Source organism: Nerophis lumbriciformis, linkage group LG33, assembly GCF_033978685.3.
Source record: "Nerophis lumbriciformis linkage group LG33, RoL_Nlum_v2.1, whole genome shotgun sequence".
In the NCBI taxonomy this organism is placed as follows: Eukaryota; Metazoa; Chordata; class Actinopteri; order Syngnathiformes; family Syngnathidae; genus Nerophis; species Nerophis lumbriciformis.
In genome coordinates this window covers 24,149,029-24,176,854 of record NC_084580.2, presented here as the reverse complement: position 1 = coordinate 24,176,854, position 27,826 = coordinate 24,149,029, and the positions used below count along the sequence as shown (strand labels likewise).

Below are 27,826 nucleotides of genomic sequence, written 5' to 3'. Positions count from 1 at the left end.
AGGCATGCAGGAGAGAGGTGCAATGTGTCCTGAGACTACTACAAAACCAGTGGTGGGTATTGTCGGAGGCAGATCTTTACAAATATCCGTATTTAAGTGTTACTTCTTTAATTTCATAATCAAATTACAAAACAGCTAGTGTTTTTCTTCCAATTGTGGTCTTTTGGTTGTCTGCAAATATTGTGTGCTAACCTTGAGTGTGGAATGTAAGAAAGAGAGATACTCCTTCTTCATATCTATTCTTATGTCCAGGTGCGGAGGACAATGGGCATGTGTTTGGGCTGAAAAGACAAGACAGCAAGGGAGGGAGGGAGAGAGACTTTATAGAATAGAAAGTTTCCATTTCTGGGGGCAGACCATCTTAGCTGCGTGATTGAATGTTCTATGCTGGACTGGTCTCATTTATATTTACAAAGCTTTGCAAATACAGGTAAAAGCCAGTAAATTAGAATATTTTGAAAAACTTGATTTATTTCAGTAATTGCATTCAAAAGGTGTAACTTGTACATTATATTTATTCATTGCACACAGACTGATGCATTCAAATGTTTATTTCATTTAATTTTGATGATTTGAAGTGGCAACAAATGAAAATCCAAAATTCCGTGTGTCACAAAATTAGAATATTACTTAAGGCTAATACAAAAAAGGGATTTTTAGAAATGTTGGCCAACTGAAAAGTATGAAAATGAAAAATATGAGCATGTACAATACTCAATACTTGGTTGGAGCTCCTTTTGCCTCAATTACTGCGTTAATGAGGCGTGGCATGGAGTCGATGAGTTTCTGGCACTGCTCAGGTGTTATGAGAGCCCAGGTTGCTCTGATAGTGGCCTTCAACTCTTCTGCGTTTTTGGGTCTGGCATTCTGCATCTTCCTTTTCACAATACCCCATAAATTTTCTATGGGGCTAAGGTCAGGGGAGTTGGCGGGCCAATTTAGAACAGAAATGCCATAGTCCGTAAACCAGGCACGGGTAGATTTTGCGCTGTGTGCAGGCGCCAAGTCCTGTTGGAACTTGAAATCTCCATCTCCATAGAGCAGGTCAGCAGCAGGAAGCATGAAGTGCTCTAAAACTTGCTGGTAGACGGCTGCGTTGACCCTGGATCTCAGGAAACAGAGTGGACCGACACCAGCAGATGACATGGCACCCCAAACCATCACCCAACCATGCAAATTTTGCATTTCCTTTGGAAATCGAGGTCCCAGAGTCTGGAGGAAGACAGGAGAGGCACAGGATCCACGTTGCCTGAAGTCTAGTGTAAAGTTTCCACCATCAGTGATGGTTTGGGGTGCCATGTCATCTGCTGGTGTCGGTCCACTCTGTTTCCTGAGATCCAGGGTCAACGCAGCCGTCTACCAGCAAGTTTTAGAGAACTTCATGCTTCCTGCTGCTGACCTGCTCTATGGAGATGGAGATTTCAAGTTCCAACAGGACTTGGCGCCTGCACACAGCGCAAAATCTACCCGTGCCTGGTTTACGGACCATGGTATTTCTGTTCTAAATTGGCCCGCCAACTCCCCTGACCTTAGCCCCATAGAAAATCTGTGGGGTATTGTGAAAAGGAAGATGCAGAATGCCAGACCCAAAAACGCAGAAGAGTTGAAGGCCACTATCAGAGCAACCTGGGCTCTCATAACACCTGAGCAGTGCCAGAAACTCATCGACTCCATGCCACGCCGCATTAACGCAGTAATTGAGGCAAAAGGAGCTCCAACCAAGTATTGAGTATTGTACATGCTCATATTTTTCATTTTCATACTTTTCAGTTGGCCAACATTTCTAAAAATCCCTTTTTTGTATTAGCCTTAAGTAATATTCTAATTTTGTGACACACGGAATTTTGGATTTTCATTTGTTGCCACTTCAAATCATCAAAATTAAATGAAATAAACATTTGAATGCATCAGTCTGTGTGCAATGAATAAATATAATGTACAAGTTACACCTTTTGAATGCAATTACTGAAATAAATCAAGTTTTTCAAAATATTCTAATTTACTGGCTTTTACCTGTATATACAAAATACCTATTCTGTCTCTGGTGGTTCTTTTACTCAGCTTTAAGTGTCGTAAAGAGCTTGGGAGCGACGACCAGAAACTTGAATTCCCTGGGAGGAACAACTGGTCCAAAACGCAACAGTATCCAAGGCACAAGAAATACAGTCACATGCAGACAGATATGAAATGCATACTTTATATGATGCAGTTAAATCCACCCCTGGCCCAAAAACCCCATACTGTCTGCCCCCCTTCGACCTGCTGTTGAATCATCTCTCATTGGGGACCCAGCCCTAATCGTCCCGAGATGGGTGGAACATTTTGAGGCCTTGCTAAACCAGCAAGATGATTTAGCACTCCTAGCACACACACTCAATCAATCAATCAATCAATGTTTATTTATATAGCCCTAAATCACAAGTGTCTCAAAGGGCTGCACAAGCCACAACGACATCCTCGGTATAGCCCACATAAGGGCAAGGAAAAACTCACCCCAGTGGGACGTCGATGTGAATGACTATGAGAAACCTTGGAGAGGACCGCATATGTGGGTAACCCCCCCCCCTCTAGGGAGACCGAATGCAATGGATGTCGAGTGGGTCTAACATAATATTGTGAGAGTCCAGTCCATAGTGGATCCAGCATAACAGTAAGAGTCCAGTCCACAGTGGGGTCAGCAGGAAACCATCCCGAGCGGAGACGGGTCAGCAGCGCAGAGATGTTCCCAACCGATATACAGGCGAGCGGTCCACCCCGGGTCCCGACCCCGGACAGCCAGCACCCCATCCATGGCCACCGGATCTGTGTGTCTCCCCTTCCACAAGGGATAGGGGGGAGCAGAGGAGAAAAGAAAAGAAACGGCAGATCAACTGGTCTAAAAAAGGGGGGCTATTCAAAGGCTAGAGTATACAAATGAGTTTTGAGATGGGACTTAAATGTTTCTACTGAGGTAGCATCTCTAACTGTTACCGGGAGGGCATTCCATAGTGCTGGAGCCCGAATAGAAAACGCTCTACAGCCCGCAGACTTTTTTTGGGCTCTGGGAATCACTAATAAGCCGGAGTTCTTTGAACGCAGATTTCTACACACCAATATATGCAGGAGTAATCATGCAAACTGGAAACAACAGCTGCTTCGTTTGGACTCAAAATCAACACATCAAAAACTAAGTTAATGCGTATCAACAACAAGAACAACTCCCCAATAAACATGGATCATAACCAGTTAAGACGAGGTTGCCAGCTTTACATACCGAGGAAGCATTCTTGCTGTGGACGGAGGAGGATGTTAGTGGCAGAATTGGAAAAGCAAGGACCACATTCAGTATCCTAAATAAAATCTGGAAAGCAAAAAACATACCACTCAAGACCAAACTGCAAATCTTCAACTCAAACGTCAAATCCACCTTACTCTACAGTTCAGAAACCTGGAAGATTTCCGCCAACATACTCAACAAAATACAGACATTCTTCAACCACCTCGGTATCTACTGGCCTAACACCATCTCCAATGCCAACCTGTGGGACCTCACTAGACAAGACACAATAGAAACACAAACCAGGAGGAGGAAATGGAACTGGATTGGTCGCACACTGCGTAGACACAATAGATCAGGGGTGCTCATTACGTTGATCGCGAGCTACCGGTCGATCGTGGAGGGTGTGTCAGTCGATCACCAGCCAGGCATTAAAAAAATAGTCCTAAAAATGAGCGATCATAAATCTTCACTATGACGTCACTTTCGTCACTTGATTGACATTCACGGCACCCGAGGGTGTTCTGAGATGACGCTGGCTGCTGCGAGCTCATTAAAATTACCGACAGGAAGGCGAGAAACACTTTATTTCGACAGACTCTGGCGCCGTACCTGTCGTCAAAACTCCAAAGACCGACTGCACAGTTGCACAGTTTAAGCTCTGCTTCATCCTGCCTGCGCTAACAAAATAAGAGTCTCAGAAAGCTGGCGTGCACAAGCTAGCAAGCTACGGAGTTTGCCGACAATGTATTTCTTGTAAAGTGTGTACAAAGGAGTACGGAAGCTGGACAAATAAGATGCCAAAAACCAACCACTTTCATGTGGTATTGGACAGAAAGGAGGACTTTTTTTCTCCTCCATTCGAAAATGCGGACGTTATCATCACCACTGTCTGATTCCTATCAATGCAAGTCATCAGAATCAGGTAATACACCAACTTATATTATTGTCTTCATGAAAGAAAGGAATCTATATGTGTTAAACATGCTTGTATTATCATTAAACACCTTTAACTTGTTAACAATATTAACTATATGTGTTAAACATGCTTGTATTATCTTTAAACACCTTTAAGTTGTTAACAATATTAACTATATGTGTTAAACATGCTTGTATTATCTTTAAACACCTTTAACTTATTACCAATAGTACCAAAAGTGTTAAACATGTTTGTATTATCTTTAAACACCTTTAAGTTGTTAACAATATTAACTATATGTGTTAAACATGCTTGTATTATCTTTAAACACCTTTAAGTTGTTAACAATATTAACTATATGTGTCAAACATGCTTGTATTATCATTAAACACCTTTAAGTTGTTAACAATATTAACTATATGTGTTAAACATGCTTGTATTATCATTAAACACCTTTAACTTGTTAACAATATTAACTATATGTGTTAAACATGCTTGTATTATCTTTAAACACCTTTAAGTTGTTAACAATATTAACTATATGTGTCAAACATGCTTGTATTATCATTAAACACCTTTAAGTTGTTAAAAATATTAACTATATGTGTCAAACATGCTTGTATTATCTTTAAACACTTTCAACTTATTAACAATATTAACTATATGTGTTAAACATGCTTGTATTATCTTTAAACACTTTTAACTTATTAACAATATTAACTATATGTGTTAAACATGCTTGTATTATCATTAAACACCTTTAACTTGTTAACAATATTAACTATATGTGTTAAAACATGCTTGTATTATCTTTAAACACCTTTAAGTTGTTAACATTATTAACTATATGTGTTAAACATGCTTGTATTATCTTTAAACACCTTTAAGTTGTTAACAATATTAACTATATGTGTCAAACATGCTTGTATTATCATTGAACACCTTTAAGTTGTTAACAATATTAACTATATGTGTTAAACATGCTTGTATTATCATTAAACACCTTTAACTTGTTAACAATATTAACTATATGTGTTAAACATGCTTGTATTATCTTTAAACACCTTTAAGTTAACAATATTAACTATATGTGTTAAACATGCTTGTATTATCATTAAACACCTTTAAGTTGTTAACAATATTAACTATATGTGTTAAACATGCTTGTATTATCATTAAACACCTTTAACTTGTTAACAATATTAACTATATGTGTTAAACATGTTTGTATTATCTTTAAACACCTTTAACTTGTTAACAATATTAACTATATGTGTTAAACATGCTTGTATTATCTTTAAACACTTTTAAGTTATTAACAATATTAACTATATGTGTTAAACATGCTTGTATTATCATTAAACACCTTTAACTTGTTAACAATATTAACTATGTGTTAAACATGCTTGTATTATCTTTAAACACCTTTAAGTTGTTAACAATATTAACTATATGTGTTAAACATGCTTGCATTATCATTAAACACCTTTAACTTGTTAACAATATTAACTATGAGTTAAACATGCTTGTATTATCTTTAAACACCTATAAGTTATTAACAATATTAACTATATGTGTTAAACATGCTTGTATTATCTTTAAACACCTTTAACTTATTACCAATATTACCAAAAGTGTTAAACATGTTTGTATTATCATTAAACACCTTTAATTTATTAACAATATTAACTATATGTGTTAAACATGCTTGCATTATCATTAAACACCTTTAACTTGTTAACAATATTAACTATATGTGTTAAACATGCTTGCATTATCATTAAACATCTTTAACTTGTTAACAATATTAACTATATGTGTTAAACATGCTTGCATTATCTTTAAACACCTTTAACTTAACATAAACAAATATTTCATAAATAAGTAAATATAAATTATATATATGAATGAGGTAGATCCCCACGACTTGATCAATTGAAAAGTAGCTCGCCTGCAGAAAAAGTGTGAGCACCCCTGCAATAGATCAATCACGAAACATGCTCTAACATGGAACCCGCAAGGCAAGAGGAAGAGAGGAAGGCCTAGAGCCACCTGGAGAAGAACCACAGAGCAGGAGATGAAGGCGCAAGGGCTGTCATGGCATCAACTGGAGCGGAGGACACAAGACCGTAGGGCAGCGTTTTTCAAAGTGTGGGGCGTGCCCCACTGGTGGGGAATAGAGACATGACAGGTGGGGCGCGAGGAACGGGAGGAAATTTCACTTTAAAAAATTTTTTAATTATTATATTCTTAGATTATTTTTTTTACTATGCTTTCATTTTCTATACACACTGTAAATCACTTTGTGATTCTGTCTGTGAAATCCGCTATATAAATAAATGGAAATTACCGGTACTTATTTTTACTGTAGGCTTTATATTAATATTAATATAATATTATAATATTATAATATATATATATATAATATAATATAATATAATATAATATAGATAATATAATATATATAATATTATATAATATTAATACTATAATATTGAACTTGATGCAAGTTATAACACTTTTTTTGATTTATTATTGAACTTGATGCAAGTTATAACACTTTTATTTGATTTATTATTGAACTTGATGCAAGTTATAACACTTTTTTTGATTTATTATTGAACGTGATGCAAGTTATAACACTTTTTTTGATTTATTATTGAACGTGATGCAAGTTATAACACTTTTTTTGATTTATTATTGAACTTGATGCAAGTTATACCACTTTTTTGATTTATTATTGAACTTGATGCAAGTTATAACACTTTTGTTTTATTTATTATTGAACTGGATGGAAGTTATTTTATTTATTATTGAACTTGATGCAAGTTATACCACAGCTGCACAGTTATTTTATTTATTATTGAACTTGATGTTATTTTATGTTATTGAGTTTGAATGTATACAACTTGATGTTCAATAAATTTGAAAATGTTAAAGCTTGGAATTAGCGCTCTGTTGGGGCGATGGGGGCAGGTGGGGCTTGAAAACTCCCGCTTGTCCAAAGTGGGGGATGACAAAAAAAGTTTGAGAACCACTGCCGTAGGGGATGGAGGAGTTTCATCAATGGCCTATGTTCTTTAGGGAATTTAAAGGCTTAAGTAAGTAAGTAAGTGTCACGTTCAAACACTGAGTACATCTATTAAACAAGACAAAAGGCAAGGAATCAAACAGAGACAGAATTCAATTTGGACTCAATTGAGGAGAGACGGCGTCGACCTGTAACCTCTTACAGTGTCTTAGCGCGCTCTGACGAAGAAGGTTTTCGTTTCCTCTTTTATTTAGATGTTCAATGTTTACGCAACAACACCTGTCTCAGCAGGAATGGGGGAGTATGTAAACAGTCATTGTTTTCTGTCACATTGAAGACAAAAGAAGAAGATCCCTCGGGCTTGGGTTCGTCCTGGATTCAGCTTGGGCAGGTTTTCGAGGACAATGGATGACCCCTCCCGTCTCATTCCATCGTCCACAGCGGAATCTTCCAAGCGTTTGGCTTGGTGCAACAAAGACCGCTTCTTGTCTGTTCATTGAGAACTCAGAACGGAAAGTTTTTTGATAATTTATATACCATTTTTCTGACAGTAAGTAAACCAGCAAGCCTCAACTGACATCTCAGTTTTAAAAGGAGCTTCAAACCCTACCCACCATCCAGAGTCCCGACCTTCCACCTTCCTACTCCGAAGTCAATGATGCCATAAGGGCATTGGAAAACAATAAATCACCTGGACCTGACTACATTCCGGCTGAGATCCTGAAACGGGGGCGGTGTCACCTCCGTACCAGAGCGATCCACCAGTACATCTCTCTAAGATGGAGGGAAGAGAGCATTCCCCAGCAATGGAAGGATGCTAACATTGTCACCATCTTTAAAAACAAGGGAGACAAATCAATCCTCTCTGCTGCTGGTAAAGTCCTGGCAAAAACCATGCTCTCCAGACTCATCAACAACATCACTGAAGCACTGCTACCAGAATCCCAGGCTGGATTCCAGAAAAACCGCAGTACAGTGGACATGATCTTCGCCTCACAACAGCTGCAGGAAAAATGACGCAAACAGAAGCAGGACCTGCTCATGGACTTTGTGGATCTATCCAAGGCATTTGACACCGTACACCGGGACCTGCTGTGGAGGGTACTCGTGCACTACGGCCGCCTGGCAACATGCTGCAACTAGAAGCCTGGCAAATGCTGCAACTAGAAGCAGGACCTGCTCATGGACTTTGTGGATCTATCCAAGGCATTTGACACCGTACACCGGGACCTGCTGTGGAGGGTACTCATGCACTACAGCCGCCTGGCAACATTTGTGAACATCCTGCGGCAGTTCCACGATGGGATGATGGCCAAGGTTACACTAGGTCAGGGGTCGGCAACCTTTACCAGTCAAAGAGCCATTTTGTCCAGTTTCACAAATTATAGAAAACAATGGGAGCCGCAAATTTTTTTTTGAAATTTTAAATGAAATAACACTGCATACAAGGTTTTTTATTTGCTTTGTATAAACCAGGGGTCTCACACACGCTGCCCACACCTTTACGTGGAATTTGAAAGCTGGTGCGGCACGCGGGTTTTACATGAATGGCTCAGCGTCAGCGTGCCTGATCAACCACCCTTTATATGGAGCTTCCGCTTGCTCACAAAGGTGACAGCAAGGCATACTTGTTCAACAGCCACACAGGTCACACTGACGGTGGCGGTACAAAAAAAACAAAAAACTTTAACACTCTTACTAATAATGCGCCACACTGTGAACCCACACCAAATAAGAATGACAAACAAATTTCGGGAGAACATCTGCACCGTAACACAACATAAACACAACAGGACAAATACCCAGAATCCCATGCAGCCCTAACTCTTCCGGGATACATTATACACGCCCCGCTACCAAACCCCGCCCACCTCAACCGACACACAGAGAGGGAAGGGGGGGGGGGGGGTTATGTGTGAGGGAGCAGGGTTGGGGTGGGGGCGAGGTTTGGTGGTAGCAGGGGTGTATAATGTAGCCCGGAACAGTCAGGGCTGCATGGGATTCTGGGTGTTTGTTCTGTTGTGTTTATGTTGTGTTAAGGTGCAGATGTTCTCCCGAAATGTGTTTGTCATTCTTGTTTGGTTTTGGTTCAAAGTGTGGCGCATCATTAGTAAGAGTGTTAAAGTTGTTTTAAATGGTCACCGTCAGTGTAACCTGTGTGGCTGTTGACCAAGTATGCCTTGCTGTCACGTACGTGTTTAAGCAGAAGATGTATATTGTATAACAAGTGTTAGTTGGCACGCTGTTAATACAGATAATAGAGGGCGCCAAATGTTGTACCATCATGTCACGCCCTTAGCATAGCCGTAAGGGTGAGAATCGGTGAATATTAATCCCGGGAGTTTTCTGCGAGAGGCACTAAAATCCGGAAGTCTCACGGGAAAATTGGGGGGTTCAGCAAGTGAGCTGCTGAGCCGCATCAGAGTGATCAAAGAGCCGCGGGTTGCCGACCCCTGCACTAGGTGGTAGTGTTGTCCCTATACCAACATTTTGGTACCGGTACCAAAATATTTCAGTAGTTTGCGATACTTTCCTAAATAAAGGGGACCACAAAAATGACCACCAAACATTCTCCAATTCATGAATCGTCTTTCATTTCCATGCCAAATATTTTTCTTTCACTTGACTACACTCACTGAAGTTATGGTGTTTAGTGGTGCAAGGACAAATTGGGAAGCAGAAATTAAAATTAAATCTAGTGGAAATTGATAGAGTATATGAAACTAAATTATTGGGAATAATAATTGATCATAAATGATGTCGGAAACCGCGTATTGAATATATAAAGGGAAAAATATCCACATCCATTGCTATTGTTTATAAAGTAAGACACATGCTGAATAAAACATGTCTGCATATTAGAGATGCGCGGTTTTCAGACACAACCGCGGAGTCCGGTTGAAATAAAAAAAAAAAAAGATTTTATCCGCGGGTCGGGTCGGGCGGTTGAAATAAAAAAAAATTAGATTTTAAATAGATTCAGGCGGGTGGCAGTTAAACCAATTGGGAAATATATATACATAGTTAAATGTTGTTACCCACATACGAAAAACGAGCAGGCACCTGCTGCATATGCCACAACAGAAGAAGAAGAAAAAAAGAGATGGACACTTTTACGGAGAGGAAGTTGAGTCGATCCATAGGTTGCCTGTAGGGATTTTTAATGTCCAGCAGATGTCAGTATTTAGTGACACAGTATCGACACAGTATCAATACAGTTTTGCAATGTGTCGAAACGCTTCATGACGCCTCATCAACCCATCACTATAAATGTGTATGATTGTTAAATATGTCTAATCTGTACTGTTAAACTGGTCACACAAAATAGTTAAAGGTTGATTATTTGACCGAAATAAACATGTTCTTGTCAATAGTCAAATATAGAGTTAGTAAAGATGTGAGAGTAAGAAGTCAACAAACCTGTTCTGTGTAACACAACTTGATGTTTCTTGAAAACAGCGTCCAGTAGTTGATTGTTCTCCTCTTTCGTTCGAGAAAGTTCCTCGTCGTATTCTGCCATCGTTCTTTCTAACACTACAAATATTTCCTCGACGGCAGCAGTTAGTCGCTGGTCCACCAACGCTCTCAACATGTGTAATGTAGACATTTTCACACAATCACAACACTTTACTCTCACACTTGATCTCTACTTAGCGATGTGTTGATAACTTCTGTTAGCAGCTAACAAGCTAAGCTAACTAGCGAGCTAAGCTAACTAGCGAGCTAAGCTACTCGTACTCGCGCACCAAGACGATCGTATCCTTAAATAAAGAATCAAATAAGTATTTTATACGAAATAAATATTGACAAAGTGGAGAACAAATAAGACTGACTTGTCACCACACGTCGAAAAAGATAAGTACCGGAAGACATGATCGGTCTGCGCTTCCGCGAAGATGACGTCATTTCCGGGACACGCATTTTGTTTTTTTCAGGCGGAGCTTCTGCTACGTCATGTTTTGTGACGTTTGTATGTTTTATTGATGTTTGGTAAAAAAAATAAAAAACAAAAAAATACTTACCTAGGAGTAAAAAGGAACAAGAACATAACAACAAAGAAGGGATAGATTTTTAAAAAAGCACATCAAGTTCATTATTTGTTTAAGATACTTTTTACTTACAAAAAGCTTTTGGTTCTTAACCTTGTTGCAAGTACCGAACCCCACCAGTTTCATACGCACATTCACCAAACCCTTCTTTAGTCAATTTTTTTTTTTTTTTTTTCAAATTCAAGACAAAGTTATGTTTTTTTTTTTACTGGTGCACAAAATGAAGCGTGCATGAACATCACCTTGTTTCATACTTGCCAACCCTCCCGAATTTCCCGGGAGACTCCCGAAATTCAACGCCTCTCCCGAAAACCACAAATATTCTCCCGAAAATCTCCCGATTTTCAGCCGGAGATGGAAGCCACGCCCCCTCCAGCTCCATGCGGACCTGAGTGAGGACAGCCTTTTTTCATGACGGGAGGACAACAGGGTGACAAGAACTAAATCATCCAGACTAGAGATAAATTGTATTATTATGTTTATCTTACCTAAAAATAAATATATTTATTAATAAAAAATAAAAAAAATAAAAAAATTTTTTTACTATATTTTGCTAAAAACATCAAAATTAATTTTATTTTTATTTGTATTTTTCTGTGACTCCTTATTACATCCAGCCATAGAATTATACATTAAAATAAACATATTTGAAATAATTGATTTTAAATGATCATAATATCATTTATTTATAATAATTCATTTAAAATGACCATATTTAATTATTAAAATAATTGCTTGTTTATCAACAACAAGCATTTTATTCATTACATTTTGAAACTCTCAGAAGCCAAGTTATGTTATATTCCTTAATATTTATTTATGCAAGTTTGAAGTATCAATTATCTAAACAGCTTTGTTTGCATATTTTCAGGATGTAGATATATATATATATATATATATATATATATATATATATATATATATATATATATATATATATATATATATATATATATATATGTATGAAATACTTGACTTGGTGAATTCTAGCTGTCAATATACTCCTCCCACTCTTAACCACGCCCCACCCCACCCCCGACCACGCCCCCACCTCCCGAAATCGGAGGTCTCAAGGTTGGCAAGTATGCCTTGTTCAAAGAACAAAACCCACACCGTGCAAGAACTCACAACAAATGTCACACATTTGGGTGACGGCGTGGCGAGGTTGGGAGAGTGGCCATGCCAGCAACCTGAGGGTTCCTGGTTCAATTCCCACTTTCTACCATCCTCGTCACGTCCGTTGTGTCCTTGAGCAAGACACTTCACCCTTAATAATAAGATATTTGTAAAAAGCACTTTACATTGAGCAAACAACCTCAAAGTGCTACAGTGTATTAAAAAAAAAAAAAAGTTAATAAATAGAAATAAAAACTAGAACAGCTTAATAGCCAGAACTAGCACGAATAATTCTAAAAAAAAAAAAAAGGCTTTTTTTAAAAAGACAGGTTTTTAAGCTTTTTTAACACGGGGAGCGGCGGAGCAGAAAGCCCGGTCTCCCATTGTCATACTTGCCAACCTTGAGCATACTTGCCAACGCTCCCGAATTTTCCGGGAGACTCCCGAAATTCAGCGCCTCACCCGAAAACCTCCCGGGACAAATATACTCCCGAAAATCTCCCGATTTTCAGCCAGAGGTGGAGGCCACGCCCCCTCCAGCTCCATGCGGACCTGAGTGAGGACAGCCTTTTTTCACACGGGAGGACAACAGGGTGACAAGAACTAAATCATCCAGACTAGAGATAAATTGTATTATTATGTTTATCTTACCTAAAAATAAATATATTTATTAATATAAAAAAACCGAAATAAATATTTACAATATTTTGCTAAAAACATCAAAATTAATTGTATTTTTATTTGTATTTTTTCTGACACCTTATTACATCCAGACATAGAATTATACCGGTACATTAAAATAAACATATTTGAAATAATTAATTTTAAATTATCATAATAATTAATTTAAAATGACCATATTTAATTATTAAAATAATTGCTTGTTTATCAACAACTTTACCATTTTATTCATTACATTTTGAAGCTCTCAGAAGGCAAGTTATCTTATATTCATGTTATATTTATGCAAGTTTGAAGTATCAATTATCTAAACACAGATTTGTTTGCATATTTTCAGGATGTATATATATATATATATATATGTATATATATATCCATCCATCCATCTTCTTCCGCTTATCCGAGGTCGGGTCGCGGGGGCAGCAGCCTAAGCAGGGAAGCCCAGACTTCCCTCTCCCCAGCCACTTCGTCCAGCTCCTCCCGGGGGATCCCGAGGCGTTCCCAGGCCAGCCGGGAGACATAGTCTTCACAACGTGTCCTGGGTCTTCCCCGTGGCCTCCTACCGGTTGGACGTGCCCTAAACACCTCCCGAGGGAGACGTTCGGGTGGCATCCTGACCAGATGCCCGAACCACCTCATCTCTGGCTCCTCTCCATGTGGAGGAGCAGTGGCTTTACTTTGAGCTCCCCCCCGGATGGCAGAGCTTCTCACCCTATCTCTAAGGGAGAGAAACTCATTTGGGCCGCTTGTCCCCGTGATCTTGTCCTTTCGGTCATAACCCAAAGCTCATGACCATAGGTGAGGATGGGAACGTAGATCGACCGGTAAATCGAGAGCTTTGCCTTCCGGCTCAGGTCCTTCTTCACCACAACGGATCGATACAGCGTCTGCATTACTGAAGACGCCGCACCGATCCGCCTGTCGATCTCACCATCCACTCTTCCCTCACTCGTGAACAAGACTCCGAGGTACTTGAACTCCTCCACTTGGGGCAGGGTCTCCTCCCAAACCCGGATATGGCACTCTATCCTTTTCCGGGCGAGAACCATGGACTCGGACTTGGAGGTGCTGATTCTCATCCCAGTCGCTTCACACTCGGCTGCGAACCGATCCACCGAGAGCTGAAGATCCTGGCCAGATGAAGCCATCAGGACCACATCATCTGCAAAAAGCAGAGACCTAATCCTGCAGCCACCAAACCGGATCCCCTCAATGCCTTGACTGCGCCTAGAAATTCTGTCCATAAAAGTTATGAACAGAATGGGTGACAAAGGGCAGCCTTGGCGGAGTCCAACCCTCACTGGAAACGTGTCCGACTTACTGCCGGCAATGCGGACCAAGCTCTGGCACTGATCATACAGGGAGCGGACCGCCACAATCAGACAGTCCGATACCCCGTACTCTCTGAGCACTCCCCACAGGACTTCCCGAGGGACACGGTCGAATGCCTTCTCCAAGTCCACAAAGCACATGTAGACTGGTTGGGCAAACTCCCATGCACCCTCAAGGACCCTGCCGAGAGTATAGAGCTGGTCCACAGTTCCACGACCAGGACCAAAACCCAGACTTTGTAAATGTTGCATTGAATAATTCAAACTTGACTCAACTGGGAAAAATCTTCTATTTCAATTGAAAACAACACATTTCAAGAACTCTGTGTCAGCCAATCCGGGTCACGGCACCAAACAGCTCAATGAACTAGACCATTAGTCATGAAAAACAGACATTTTATTCTACAAAGTGGCATGCAAAGGATACAGCGCTGGTTTCAAAATAGCTAGTACCAACAAATATGTCTTTTATACAAAAGGTGTGCATAATTGTATTGTATAGTGTACAAGTACAAGTGGTAGGACCGCTGGCACCACCACGGTGGAGACTTGTTTTGGAGACAGCAAGCCTGAACCATAACATCAAAATCACTGCTAAAATATTACCGTAGCAGAAGTACACTTTGATGTGTTAGTACACAACTAAAAGGTCGAATAATAAATATAAACTGTTGTGTGGATGTTGTTTTCCAGGATGTGTAACTGAGAAACATATTTACAGTCGTGGTCAAAAGTGGACATACACTTGTAAAGGACATCATGTCATGGCTGTCTTGAGTTACCAATAATTCTTATTTTTTTGTGATGTAGTGATTGGAGCACATACTTGTTGGTCACAAAAAACATTCATGAAGTTTGCTTCTTTTATGAATTTATGTAAATGTGTGTTAGTCATGTATGATGTCTTTTTGTTATTTCTTTTTTTTGTTTGTTTTTTTGTTTGATGTGTAATGTCTAGTGTTTAAATGTACGGCAGTGACAATGAATTTCCCCAAGGGGACCAATAAATCTAATCTAATCTAATCTAATCTTATGAGTCTACTGAAAATGTGAGGGTCAAAAGTATACATACAGCAATGTTAATATTTGCTTACATGTCCCTTGGCAAGTTTACCTGCAATAAGGCGCTTTTGGTAGCCATCCACAAGCTTCTACTTGAATTGTTGACCACTCCTCTTGACAAAATTGGTGCAGTTCAGCTACCGTATTTTCCGCACTATAAGGCGCACCTAAAAACCACAAATTTTCTCAAAAGCTGACAGTGCGCCTTATAACCCGGTGCGCTTTATATATGGATAAATATTAAGATTCATTTTCATAAAGTTTCGGTCTCGTAACTACGGTAAACAGCCGCCATCTTTTTTCCCGGTAGAACAGGAAGCGCTTCTTCTTCTACGCAAGCAACCGCCAAGGTAAGCACCCGCCCCCATAGAACAGGAAGCGCTTCTTCTTCTACTGTAAGCAACCACCCGCCCGCGTAGAAGAAGAAAAAGCGCGCGGATATAACGTACGTTTCATTTCCTTTGTGTGTTTACATCTGTAAAGACCACAAAATGGCTCCTACTAAACGACAGGGATCCGGTTCATGAAAAGACGCAATCTCTCCATCCGCACACGGATTACTATTTCAGAGCAACTGATATTCCTGTGAACCGCACTGTGGATACAACGGGAGCACGTACGGTGAATATTCGCACCACAGAGAATGAGAAGTCATCCTTCACTGTGGTTCTAGCTTGCCATGCTAATGGCCAGAAACTTCCACCCATGGTGATATTCAAAAGGAAGACCTTGCCAAAAGAGACCTTTCCAGCCGGCGTCATCATAAAAGCTAACTCGAAGGGATGGATGAAGAAAAGATGAGCGAGTGGTTAAGGTAAGTTTAAGTTTACGCGAAGAGGCCGGGTGGCTTTTTTCACGCAGCTCCGTCCATGTTGATATACGACTCCATGCGCGCCCACATCACGCTGGTTTTAATATATTATTAAAGTTTGACTGACCTATCTGACTGTTTTTTTGACATTCCTTTAGCGCAGTTAGATGCGGCTTACAACACGGGGCGGCTTATAGGTGGACAAAGTTTTGAAATATGCTGTTCATTGAAGGCGCGGCTTATAACCCAGGGCGCCTTATGGTGCGGAAAATACGGTAAATGTGTTTTTTTTTTACATGGACTTGTTTCTTCAGCATTGTCCACACATTGAAGTCAGGACTTTGGGAAGGCCATTCTAAAACCTTCATTCTAGCCTGATTTAGCCTTTCCTTTACCACTTTTGACGTGTGTTTGGGGTCATTGTCCCGTTGGAACACCCAACTGCGCCCTGGGCTGATGATTTTAGCTTGTCCTGAAGAATTTGGAGCTAATCCTCCTTTTTCATTGTCCCATTTAAAGCAGCAGTTCCATTGGCATTCAAACAGGCCCAGAGCATAATACTACCACCACCATGCTTGACGGTAGGAATTGTGTTCCTGGGATTACAGGCCTCACCTTTTCTCCCTTCAAACATATTGCTGGGTATTGTGGCCAAACTGCTCAATTTTTGTTTCATCTGACCACAGAACTTTCCTCCAGAAGGTCTTATCTTTGTCCAGGTGATGTCAAATAAAATTAAAGCTGCAAGCAGCATTGGTCGGGCCCGCATATTTGGCAGGTGCTAGTCCTAAATGTCCCAATACTTTTGTCCAGTGATAGTCATAAGTGTCCCAATACTTTTGTCTACTTTTAGTCTGAAGTGTCCCAAGACTTTTGTCTAGTGTACCTACCTTGTCTGCATTGTGTGGGCACGTTGGTGCTTCCTGCTTTTAAGCAGCCATCTTAAAAAAACAGCTGCGCAGCGGGTCTTTGAAGGGTCATAAAATCAAAACCGGAGCAGTTAGAAAAAAAGCGCTTCTGTCGTTGTAATCAGAAGGGTTCAATCTCTCTCCTGTGTTAGTTTGAAGCCGAAACGACAAACGCGCTCAGAGGAGATAGTTTTTGAAGGAAGGTGACCGGTTTTTACAAAAAAATTGTTTTGAAGAGGGAATAGCAAACTTCCTGTTGATTTTTGCTGGGGGTTGTCAATCTATGAAATGTAGGTCTAAGTGAGACCTACATAGAGGTTTTTGTTTCATGTCTCTCCGACCTTCCCAGTGGGAGTTACAGGCAGTTTTGTCATTTTTGTCTTCCGAGGGGCAGTTTTTTGTGCGTTTTATTAAAAAATTGCGCGAAAGCGCAATTTTGAGATTTGGGGTTAGGTTTTTTATTAGATTGCAATTTTTGCCAGTCCTGATGTGTGCGTTCAGTTTGGTGAGTTTTGAAGCATGTTAAGGGGGTCAAAATACAGCTCAAAGAGGCAAAAGTGACTGTTTTTAGTACTTTTTTGTCTTGAAGGGGGAATTGCCAACTTCCTGTTGATTTTAGCCCGACAATGTACTATTATGAAATGTAGGTCTAAGTCAGACCTACATAGAGGTTTTTGTTTCATGTCTCTCCGACCTTCCTAGTGGGAGTTACAGGCAGTCTAGTTTTTTTTCCCCCTAGGGGGCGCTAGAGCGCAGTTTTGAGTTTTGGGGTTCGTTTTTTTTATTAAAAGGCAATTTTCGCAGGTCCTGATGTGTGGGTCAAATATGGTGAGTTTTGAAGCATGTTAAGGGGGTCAAAATACAGCTCAAAGAGGCAAAAGTGACTGTTTTTAGTACTTTTTTGTCTTGAAGGGGGAATTGCCAACTTCCTGTTGATTTTAGCCCGACAATGTACTATTATGAAATGTAGGTCTAAGTCAGACCTACATAGAGGTTTTTGTTTCATGTCTCTCCGACCTTCCTAGTGGGAGTTCAAGGCAGTCTAGTTTTTTTTTTCCTAGGGGGCGCTAGAGCGCAGTTTTGAGTTTTGGGGTTCGGTTTTTTTATTAAAAGGCAATTTTCGCAGGTCCTGATGTGTGGGTCAAATATGGTGAGTTTTGAAGCATTAAGTGGGTCAAATTACAGCTCAAAGAGGCGGTCGGTATAATAAAAATAAAGAATAATAAAACCTTACAAATTCAATAGGTTCTTATGTCCCATTGCATAAGGACTCCCTTTGGGAGTCCTTATACAATGGGCCATGCGGGCCCTAATAATTTGTGGTTTGTATAATCGTCAGGTAGTTAGTAACAAAACAGAAAAATGAAACTTTCAGGACATGTCAGAAATGGAAACAAGTGATTAAATTGTTTGGATTCAGCCTTCTTTTGAAAGATTCTTTACGACTGGGAGATTAGGCCTGGTGGAGGTCTGCGGAGCACTTTTCTATTTTCCTGCTGCTGTTCTCACCAGCACACTTGTGTTTGTTGAGTTGGTATTTATAAGAGAATCGTTCATCACACACACTGCAACTCAACACTTTTTCCCCGGTGTGTCTTCTGGTGTGTTCCATCAAACTGTCCCCTCTTGAAAAACACACGCCACAGATTGAACAGGAAAAAGGCTTCTCTCTTGTGTGCACCGTCATGTGTTTTTTCAACTCCTGACTCCGCACGAAACTTGAGTCGCACATGGAACATGAAAAAGGTCTTTCTCCCGTGTGTCTTCTCACGTGAATAGTCAAATCGCGATTCCTTGAAAAACATACGCCGCAGATTGAACAGGGGAAAGTTTTCCCCCTGGTGTGCGCGGTCATGTGGCGTGTCAACGTTTCTTCCCTTGAAAAACATACGCCGCAGATTGAACAGGGAAAAGGTTTCTCGCCTGTGTTTTGACTTCGTACAAGACTTGACTCAAACTCAGGACACGAGAAAGGTTTTTCTCCAGTGTGTGTTCTCATGTGGTTTTTCAAATTGTGCCTTTGAGCAAAACGTGAGTCACACACGGAACACAAAAAGGGTTTCTCTATAGTGTGTATTCTCATGTGGGTTTTTAAACTGCCCTTTCTAACAAAAGTTGTCCCGCACACTGAACAGGAAAAAGGTTCCCCTTGAGTGTGTATTCTTGCGTGTTTTATCAGGTCTCCTTTTATACAGAATCTTTTACTACACGCTGAGCACGGAAATGATTTCTCTCCAGTGTCAATTTTCATGCGTCGATTTAGAGACTTTTTGAGGTCAAAACTTTTGAAGTGAGTGTTGTCGGTGTGACATGTCTTATCATCTTTAGAGTCTTCATCATCAGTGTCAGGAGAGTGTGACGTTGTGTCCTCACTATCTGATAGTGGAGCTAAGAGCTTGTCTGCTTGTGATCCTCCACAGTGGTCTCCATCAGCTTCTGTTGTCATGTGTTGTGTTGGAGGCTCCGCCCCTCCCCTCTCCTCACCTTTACCTTTGACCTCATCATCTTCCCTCTTCACAGGGACACCAGTCAGTGACTCCACCAGTCCTTCAATGTCCTCTCCCTCCTGACTGATGCTGTGTTCCATCGCTTCCTCTTTAATGAGTTGTTCCTCTTTTATGTGGGGGGGCTGTGGTTCCTCCTGCTGCTCATAGGGAAAATGTTCTTCTTCGACGTCTGCGGGACACGAGAAGACAAACACGTGCTTTAGTAAAGTCCAGTTTTGCTCACACACATGGGACATCGTCATCCACCAGCATGCGATCTCACCATTTAAAGGGGAACATTATCACCAGACCTATGTAAGCGTTAGAGATGCGCGGTTTGCGGACACAACCGCGGAGTCCGCGGATTATCCGCGGTTTGGGCGGTTGAAATAAAAAAAAAAAAGATTTTATCATACCTGCCAACTTTTGAAATCAGAAAAACCTAGTAGCCAGGGTCCAGGGGCCGCAGGCCCCGGTAGGTCCAGGACAAAGTCCTGGTGGGGGGTTCAGGAAGCCCCCCCGGCGCAAAATGATTATTAGCATTCAGACAGGTTAAAATGTTGCTAAAACCATCACTTTTCTATCAGTCACAGTGACTTTTCAAAACAAAAATATTACAGCAAAAATCATATGGGTTGATTGACATGTTTATTCTGTAAGCTAACTTCAATAGTTTGAAATTATTTTGACAGTTAATGCCAGTTATCCTGTCAACCTTTCACATGACCTCAATTTGTTCATTGAAAGTATAAACACTTTTTACAGTAAACAAATGGTAAAACAGTACTAAACAATTCCATAAAAAAAAAAAATTGGTGTCATTATTAACTTTCTGTCCAAGCTTGTATAATCTACTGCCTTGTTCAATTGTAAAAAATATTCTGTGCCTAAAATTCACATTTCTATCACAATTATCATACTGTAAACATGGTAAGCTAACTTCATTAAAATTAATAGTCCTGTCAATAGCATGGAATTACAATTCAAATGTAGTTTTTTTGTAAACCTTTCAAAAGAATTCAAAATATGAAAAATGAATGAAAATTAATTGAAGCCATCAGACACTTGAAAAGTGGCAAATCACATCTCTAATGTAATCATTTGAACTTTTCAACAGAAATAGCACTGCAAAAATATTAAGGACATACTTCTGTATTTTGGTAGTTATGCTGTCAACATTTAACAAGATTTCTTCAACTTGGACTTGAAAGCATAAATAGTATAAACACTTTTAACAGTATAACAGTACTAAACAATTCCAATAGATAACATTGGTGTCATTACCTTTTTGTGGCTAAAATCCGAAAAACGTTGAAAGTTTTCCACTTGTATCGCTAGCAACGGCATTAGACTTGTGTTTTTTTGTCCCATCGCTAATTCCTCCGTGTCCGATCGAAAAATCTTGTCTGCACAAGGTGCAATTCGCGTAGTTTTCACCCTTTTTGGAACGGATAATTATTCCCGGATAGGCTTTTGAATATTCTTCACGGAATGACTGCAGTTTTCTTGTCGGTTTAAGACTCGTTTGCGATTTTTCTCCGGCTGATTCCATGATCGTTCGCTCGTTTGGAAACAATGGCCTCGTGCTTGGCAGCGGTGCTATAAATAGCCTCGCGCATTTAAAAAAAAAAATTTTTTTAATTAATGAAAAACCGGGAAAACCGGAGTAGTTGGCAGGTATGTTTTATCCGCGGGTCGGGCGGTTGAAATAAAAAAAAATTAGATTTTAAATAGATTCAGGCGGGTGGCAGTTAAACCAATTGGGAAATATATATACATAGTTAAATGTTGTTACCCACATACGAAAAACGAGCAGGCACCTGCAGCATATGCCACAACAGAAGAAGAAATAAAAAAGAGATGGACACTTTTACGGAGCGGAGAAGGGACGCCTCGCCGGGGTCCGGGACCGAGGCCCCTTCCCCCGAGAGGGCCCCACCGGGAGCCGTAGCTGAGGTGATCCGCGAGAAGGGCCCGACGCACGTCCAGGGTCACCACCGCGCCCACCGCACCGACACCCCGCCTCGTCCGCCTTCGCCGCGGCCGGCGTCACGCGCAGCAGGTAAGCAGCTTACCCGCCCGCCACCCCCGTGGCCGGGGGCTCGTAACAGGGGTCACTCCGCGCGCAGTGCGCTCACGAAAGGGTTGGGGCAAGCAGAACTGGCGCTGCGGGATGAACCGAACGCCGGGTTAAAGCGCCCGATGCCGACGCTCATCAGACCCCAGAAAAGGTGTTGGTTGATATAGACAGCAGGACGGTGGCCATGGAAGTCGGAACCCGCTAAGGAGTGTGTAACAACCCACATGCCGAATCAACTAGCCCTGAAAATGGATGGCGCTGGAGCGTCGGGCCCATACCCAGCCGTCGCATCTCTAGTAAGCGTCAATATATACCTTGATGTTGCAGAAAAAAGACCATATATTTTTTAACCGATTTCCGAACTCTAAATGGGTGAATTTTGGCGAATTAAACGCCTTTCTATTATTCGCTCTCGGAGCGATGACGTTCCGCCATTTTCTCAAACACCGAGTCAAATCAGCTCTGTTATTTTCCTCTTTTTCGACTGTTTTCCGTACCTTGGAGACATCATGCCTCGTCGGTGTGTTGTCGGAGGGTGTAACAACACCGACAGGGACGGATTCAAGTTGCACCAGTGGCCCAAAGATGCCAAAGTGGCAAGAAATTGGACGTTTGTTCCGCACACTTTACCCACGAAAGCTATGCTACGACAGAGATGGCAAGAATGTGTGGATATCCTGCGACACTCAAAGCAGATGCATTTCCAACCATAAAGTCAAAGAAATCTGCCGCCAGACCCCCATTGAATCTGCCGGAGTGTGTGAGCAATTCAGGGACAAAGGACCTCGGTAGCACGGCAAGCAATGGCGGCAGTTTGTTCCCGCAGACGAGCGAGCTAAACCCCCTGGATGTCTTGGCTCACACCGTCCCTTATGCCACCGAAGATGATCAAGAGAAGAATATCGACCCTAGCTTCCCTGGCCTGCTGACATCAACTCCAAAACTGGACGGATCAGCTTTCAGGAAAAGAGCGCTGATGAGGGTATGTCTACAGAATATATTAATTGATGAAAACTGGGCTGTCTGCACTCTCAAAGTGCATGTTGTTGCCAAATGTATTTCATATGCTGTAAACCTAGTTCGGTGGTCGGCAACCCGCGGCTTTTTAGCGCCGCCCTAGTGGCTATCTGGAGCTTTTTCGAAAATGTATGAAAAATGGAAAAAAGATGAGAGGAAAAAAAAGGGCTATTCAGGTGTACTGGAGAGGAGGCTACGCCGGATAGTCGAACCTCGGATTCAGGAGGAACAGTGTGGTTTTGGTCCTGGTCGTGGAACTGTGGACCAGCTCTATACTCTCGGCAGGGTCTTTGAGGGTGCCTGGGAGTTTGCCCAACCAGTCTACATGTGCTTTGTGGACTTGGAGAAGGCATTTGACCGTGTCCTTCGGGAAGTCCTGTGGGGAGTGCTCAGAGAGTATGGGGTATCGGACTGTCTGATTGTGGCGGTCCGCTCCCTGTATAATCAGTGTCAGAGCTTGGTCCGCATTGCCGGCAGTAAGTCGGACACGTTTCCGGTGAGGGTTGGACTCCGCCAAGGCTGCCCTTTGTCACCCATTCTGTTCATAACCTTTATGGACAGAATTTCTAGGCGCAGTCAGGGCGTTGAGGGTATCTGGTTTGGTGGCTGCAGGATTAGGTCTCTGCTCTTTTGCAGATGATGTGGTCCTGATGGCTTCATCTGGCCAAGATCTTCAGCTCTCACTGGATCGGTTCGCAGCCGAGTGTGAAGCGACTGGGATGGGAATCAGCACCTCCAAGTCCGAGTCCATGGTTCTCGCCCGGAAAAGGGTGGAGTGCCATCTCCGGGTTGGGGAGGAGATCTTGCCCCAAGTGGAGGAGTTCAAGTACCTCGGAGTCTTGTTCACGAGTGAGGGAAGAGTGGATGGTGAGATCGACAGGCGGATCGGTGCGGCGTCTTCAGTAATGCGGACGCTGTATCGATCCGTTGTGGTGAAGAAGGAGCTGAGCCGGAAGGCAAAGCTCTCGATTTACCGGTCGATCTACGTTCCCATCCTCACCTATGGTCATGAGCTTTGGGTTATGACCGAAAGGACAAGATCACGGGTACAAGTGGCCGAAATGAGTTTCCCCCGCCAGGTGGCGGGGCTCTCCCTTAGAGATAGGGTGAGAAGCTCTGTCATCCGGGGGGAGCTCAAAGTAAAGCCGCTGCTCCTCCACATGGAGAGGAGCCAGATGAGGTGGTTCGGGCATCTGGTCAGGATGCCACCCGAACGCCTCCCTAGGGAGGTGTTTAGGGCACGTCCGACCGGTAGGAGGCCACGGGGAAGACCCAGGACACGTTGGGAAGACTATGTCTCCCGGCTGGCCTGGGAACGCCTCGGGGTCCCACAGGAAGAGCTGGATGAAGTGGCTGGGGAGAGGGAAGTCTGGGCTTCCCTGCTTAGGCTGCTGCCCCCGCGACCCGACCTCGGATAAGCGGAAGAAGATGGATGGATGGATGGATGGATGTTTTATCCAGTGCTTTCAAGCTTTTATTTATATTTTTATCTATGTTTCTGTTTTATCTAGTGTTTTTCATGTTTTCATTTCTATTTTTAATTTTCTATTATATATTCTAACTTTCTATTTTTTATATACTTTGTGGTACCTTGAGATTTTAACAAATGTAAAGTGCGTTAAAAATGTAATTCATTATTATTATTGTATTTGTTGCATTCCCACTGTTGTAGTCTATAGTTGTGTGACAGTTGCGACATACCGTTGTATTTTTGTCCACTTGCCATCAGAGTCAATACGAAAACCAAAGTATATCCACCCGCCAGATCTGAGTGATGGTGATGATGATGGCTCTTAGAGGCCTACTGAAATGCGATTTTCTTATTTAAACGGGGATAGCAGGTCCATTCTATGTGTCATACTTGATCATTTCGCGATATTGCCATATTTTTGCTGAAAGGATTTAGTAGAGAACATCGACGATAAAGTTCGCAACTTTTGGTCGCTGATAAAAAAAGCCTTGCCTGTACCGGAAGTAGCAGACGAGTAGCGTGACGTCACAGGTTGTGGAGCTCCTCACATCCGCACATTGTTTACAATCATGGCCACCAGCAGCGAGAGCGATTCGGACCGAGAAAGCCACGATTCCCCATTAATTTGAGCGAGGATGAAAGATTTGTGGATGAGGAAAGTGAGAGTGAAGGACTAGAGGGCAGTGGGAGCGATTCAGATAGGGAAGATGCTGTGAGAGGCGGGTGGGACCTGATATTCTAAAACAGTAAATAAACACAAGACATATATATACTCTATTAGCCACAACACAACCAGGCTTATATTTCATATGCCACAAATGAATCCCGCATAACAAACACCTCCCCCCTCCCGTCCATATAACCCGCCAATACAACTCAAACACCTGCACAACACACTCAATCCCACAGCCCAAAGTACCGTTCACCTCCCCAAAGTTCATACAGCACATATATTTCCCCAAAGTCCCCGTATGTGACATGCACATAGCGGCACGCACGTACGGGCAAGCGATCAAATGTTTGGAAGCCGCAGCTGCATGCGTACTCACGGTACCGCGTCTGCGTATCCAACTCAAAGTCCTCCTGGTAAGAGTCTCTGTTGTCCCAGTTCTCCACAGGCCAATGGTAAAGCTTGACTGTCATCTTCCGGGAATGTAAACAACGAAACACCGGCTGTGTTATCCGGCACAACAGTCAGGGGGTGCATTCTACGGCGGGGGTGCGTTACCCGGCACAACACCTGCCGCAATACACCGCTTCCCACCTACAGCTTTCTTCTTTGCTGTCTCCATTGTTCATCGAACAAATTGCAAAAGATTCACCAACACAGATGTCCAGAATACTGTGGAATTTTGCGATGAAAACAAGACGACTTAATAGCTGGCCACCATGCTGTCCCAAAATGTCCGCCACAATCCGTGACGTCACGCGCCGACGTCATCATACCGAGACGTTTTCAGCAGGATATTTCGCGCGAAATTTAAAATTGCACGACCGGCCGTATTGGCATGTGTTGCAATGTTAAGATTTCATCATTGATATATAAACTATCAGACTGCGTGGTCGGTAGTAGTGGCTTTCAGTAGGCCTTTAAATAAGACTAACATTAGCCACAGTGCAGGGAGACCTACTGGAGGTGACGACATCAGTTTGAAGTAGGAGTTGACATTAAAACAGGCAATTTTCGCTCTTTTTCTGAAACTTGACAGCCCTGTGTTATATACTCCAGATGTAGTTTTCTTGTCAATAGTCAAATATAGAGTTAGTAAAGATGTGAGAGTAAGAAGTCAACAAACCTGTTCTGTGTAACACAACTTGATGTTTCTTGAAAACAGCGTCCAGCAGTCGATTGTTCTCCTCCTTTGTTCTAGAAAGTTCCGCCTCGTATTCTGCTATCGTTCTTTCTAACGCTACAAATATTTCCTCGACGGCAGCAGTTAGTCGCTGATCCACCAACGCTCTCAACATGTGTAATGTAGACATTTTCACACAATCACAACACTTTACTCTCACACTTGATCTCTACTTAGCGATGTGTTGATAACTTCTGTTAGCAGCTAACAAGCTAAGCTAACTAGCGAGCTAAGCTAGCTAACGAGCGAGCTAAGCTACTCGCGCACCAAGACGATTTTACCCTTAATAAAGAATCAAATATGTATTTTATACGACAATATATTTACAAACTGGAGCACAAATAAGACTGACTTCTAAGCGTCCTGCGCACTTGTTTCTTTGTCAATCGGGTTTCACGACAGTTGACACACTTGACGTTACAAAGCGTGTCATGCGCAGTGGCGTCTGAGGGAGGTTGCGTCATCACGGTCGCCATTTTAAGTATTGACTTCCTATTTACTGCACTAGAGAGGTCTAGCAATGATTAAAATCACCATAACTCACTGAATTTTTTTAACTGATTATTTTTTAAGCCGTTTGCTTTGTTAGACATATGATTATCATACACATTTTTTTATTTTATTTTAAAGCTAAAAATGCAAACCAAAATAGAGACAGGGTGTGAAAGAGTATGCAATATCATTGGAGAGTTGCTATTTGTTTGCATTTCAAAACAAAATAATATGTGATAATAACGAATATATTTAATACTAAACCATTTTTAAAATATTTATACATATTATATATAATAAAATAAACTATATATATATATATATATATATATATATATATATATATATATATATATATATATATATATATATATATATATATATATATATATATAAAACTGTATGTGTATATATATATATATATATATATATATATATATATATATATATATATATATATATATATATATATATAGATGGAACAATCACAAGACTTCTTTCAGGAACAAAAACCTGCGAAATACCACAGAACTCAGCAAACACATTTGGGACCTCAAAGACAATAATGTTGAATATTCAATAACATGGCAAATTCTTGCATCCAGCACACCTTACAATAGTGGTAATAAAAGATGCAACCTATGCTTGAAAGAGAAACTGTTTATTATTTACCGTCCAGACCTGTCATCCCTCAACAAGCGCAGCGAAATTGTAACAGCATGCCGCCACAGACGGAAACACCTCCTAGGTAACACATGAGCCAATCACCACGCCCCTACGCCAGCCTGTACCCACCCACTCTGTGCCCTATATAAACCATGGTATGTGAATGCTCCCATTAAAATCTCCTGATGATTGAGGGAACCCCCCTCATGAAACAGGCCTGTAGAGATGAAATAGTCTTGTGATTTTTTTTCCCACACATACATATATATTAGAGATGCGCGGTTTGCGGGCACAACCGCGGAGTCCGCGGATTATCCGCGAATCGGGCGGATGATATTAAAAAAAATTAGATTTTATCAGCGGGTCGGGTCGGGTCGGGTCGGGTCGGGCGATTAAAATTAAAAAAAATTAGATTTTAAATAGATTCAGGCGGGTGGCAGTTAAACCAATTTGGAAATATGATGTAGCGGCTAGCTACGGGGTGTTAGCCAATGGCTTTGGCTGGGGGGCGGGACTTCCGGGCAAGTTAGGGAAGTGACGTTGTTGACAGGAAGTGTTAGTTCGAGTTTTGCCGGGAAAGAGGGGAGACGCACATTG

At 41.5% G+C, this 27,826-nt stretch overlaps 2 protein-coding genes across 4 annotated transcripts in view; both read right to left on the bottom strand.

The window, feature by feature from the left end:
• The window catches only part of LOC140676608 (uncharacterized), a 31,798-nt gene extending 5,326 nt beyond the window's left edge, over positions 1 to 26,472 (bottom strand). The window contains exons 1-2 of one of the 3 annotated variants that reach the window (XM_061928501.1): positions 26,015 to 26,472; positions 19,649 to 19,840 (exon numbers count right to left, since the gene is read on the bottom strand). In XM_061928501.1, coding sequence (XP_061784485.1) covers positions 19,649 to 19,840; positions 26,015 to 26,201 — 379 coding nt within the window. In that variant the 5' untranslated portion in view covers positions 26,202 to 26,472. Of the gene's footprint in view, positions 1 to 10,626; positions 11,356 to 19,648; positions 19,841 to 26,014 lie in introns of those variants that run through there. The other 2 variants (XM_061928508.1, XM_061928506.2) reach the window with 2 other exon arrangements.
• Positions 1 to 27,826, bottom strand: part of LOC133575713 (uncharacterized) — a 177,242-nt gene that overhangs the window by 45,756 nt on the left and 103,660 nt on the right. The gene's annotated exons all lie outside the window — the stretch shown is intronic.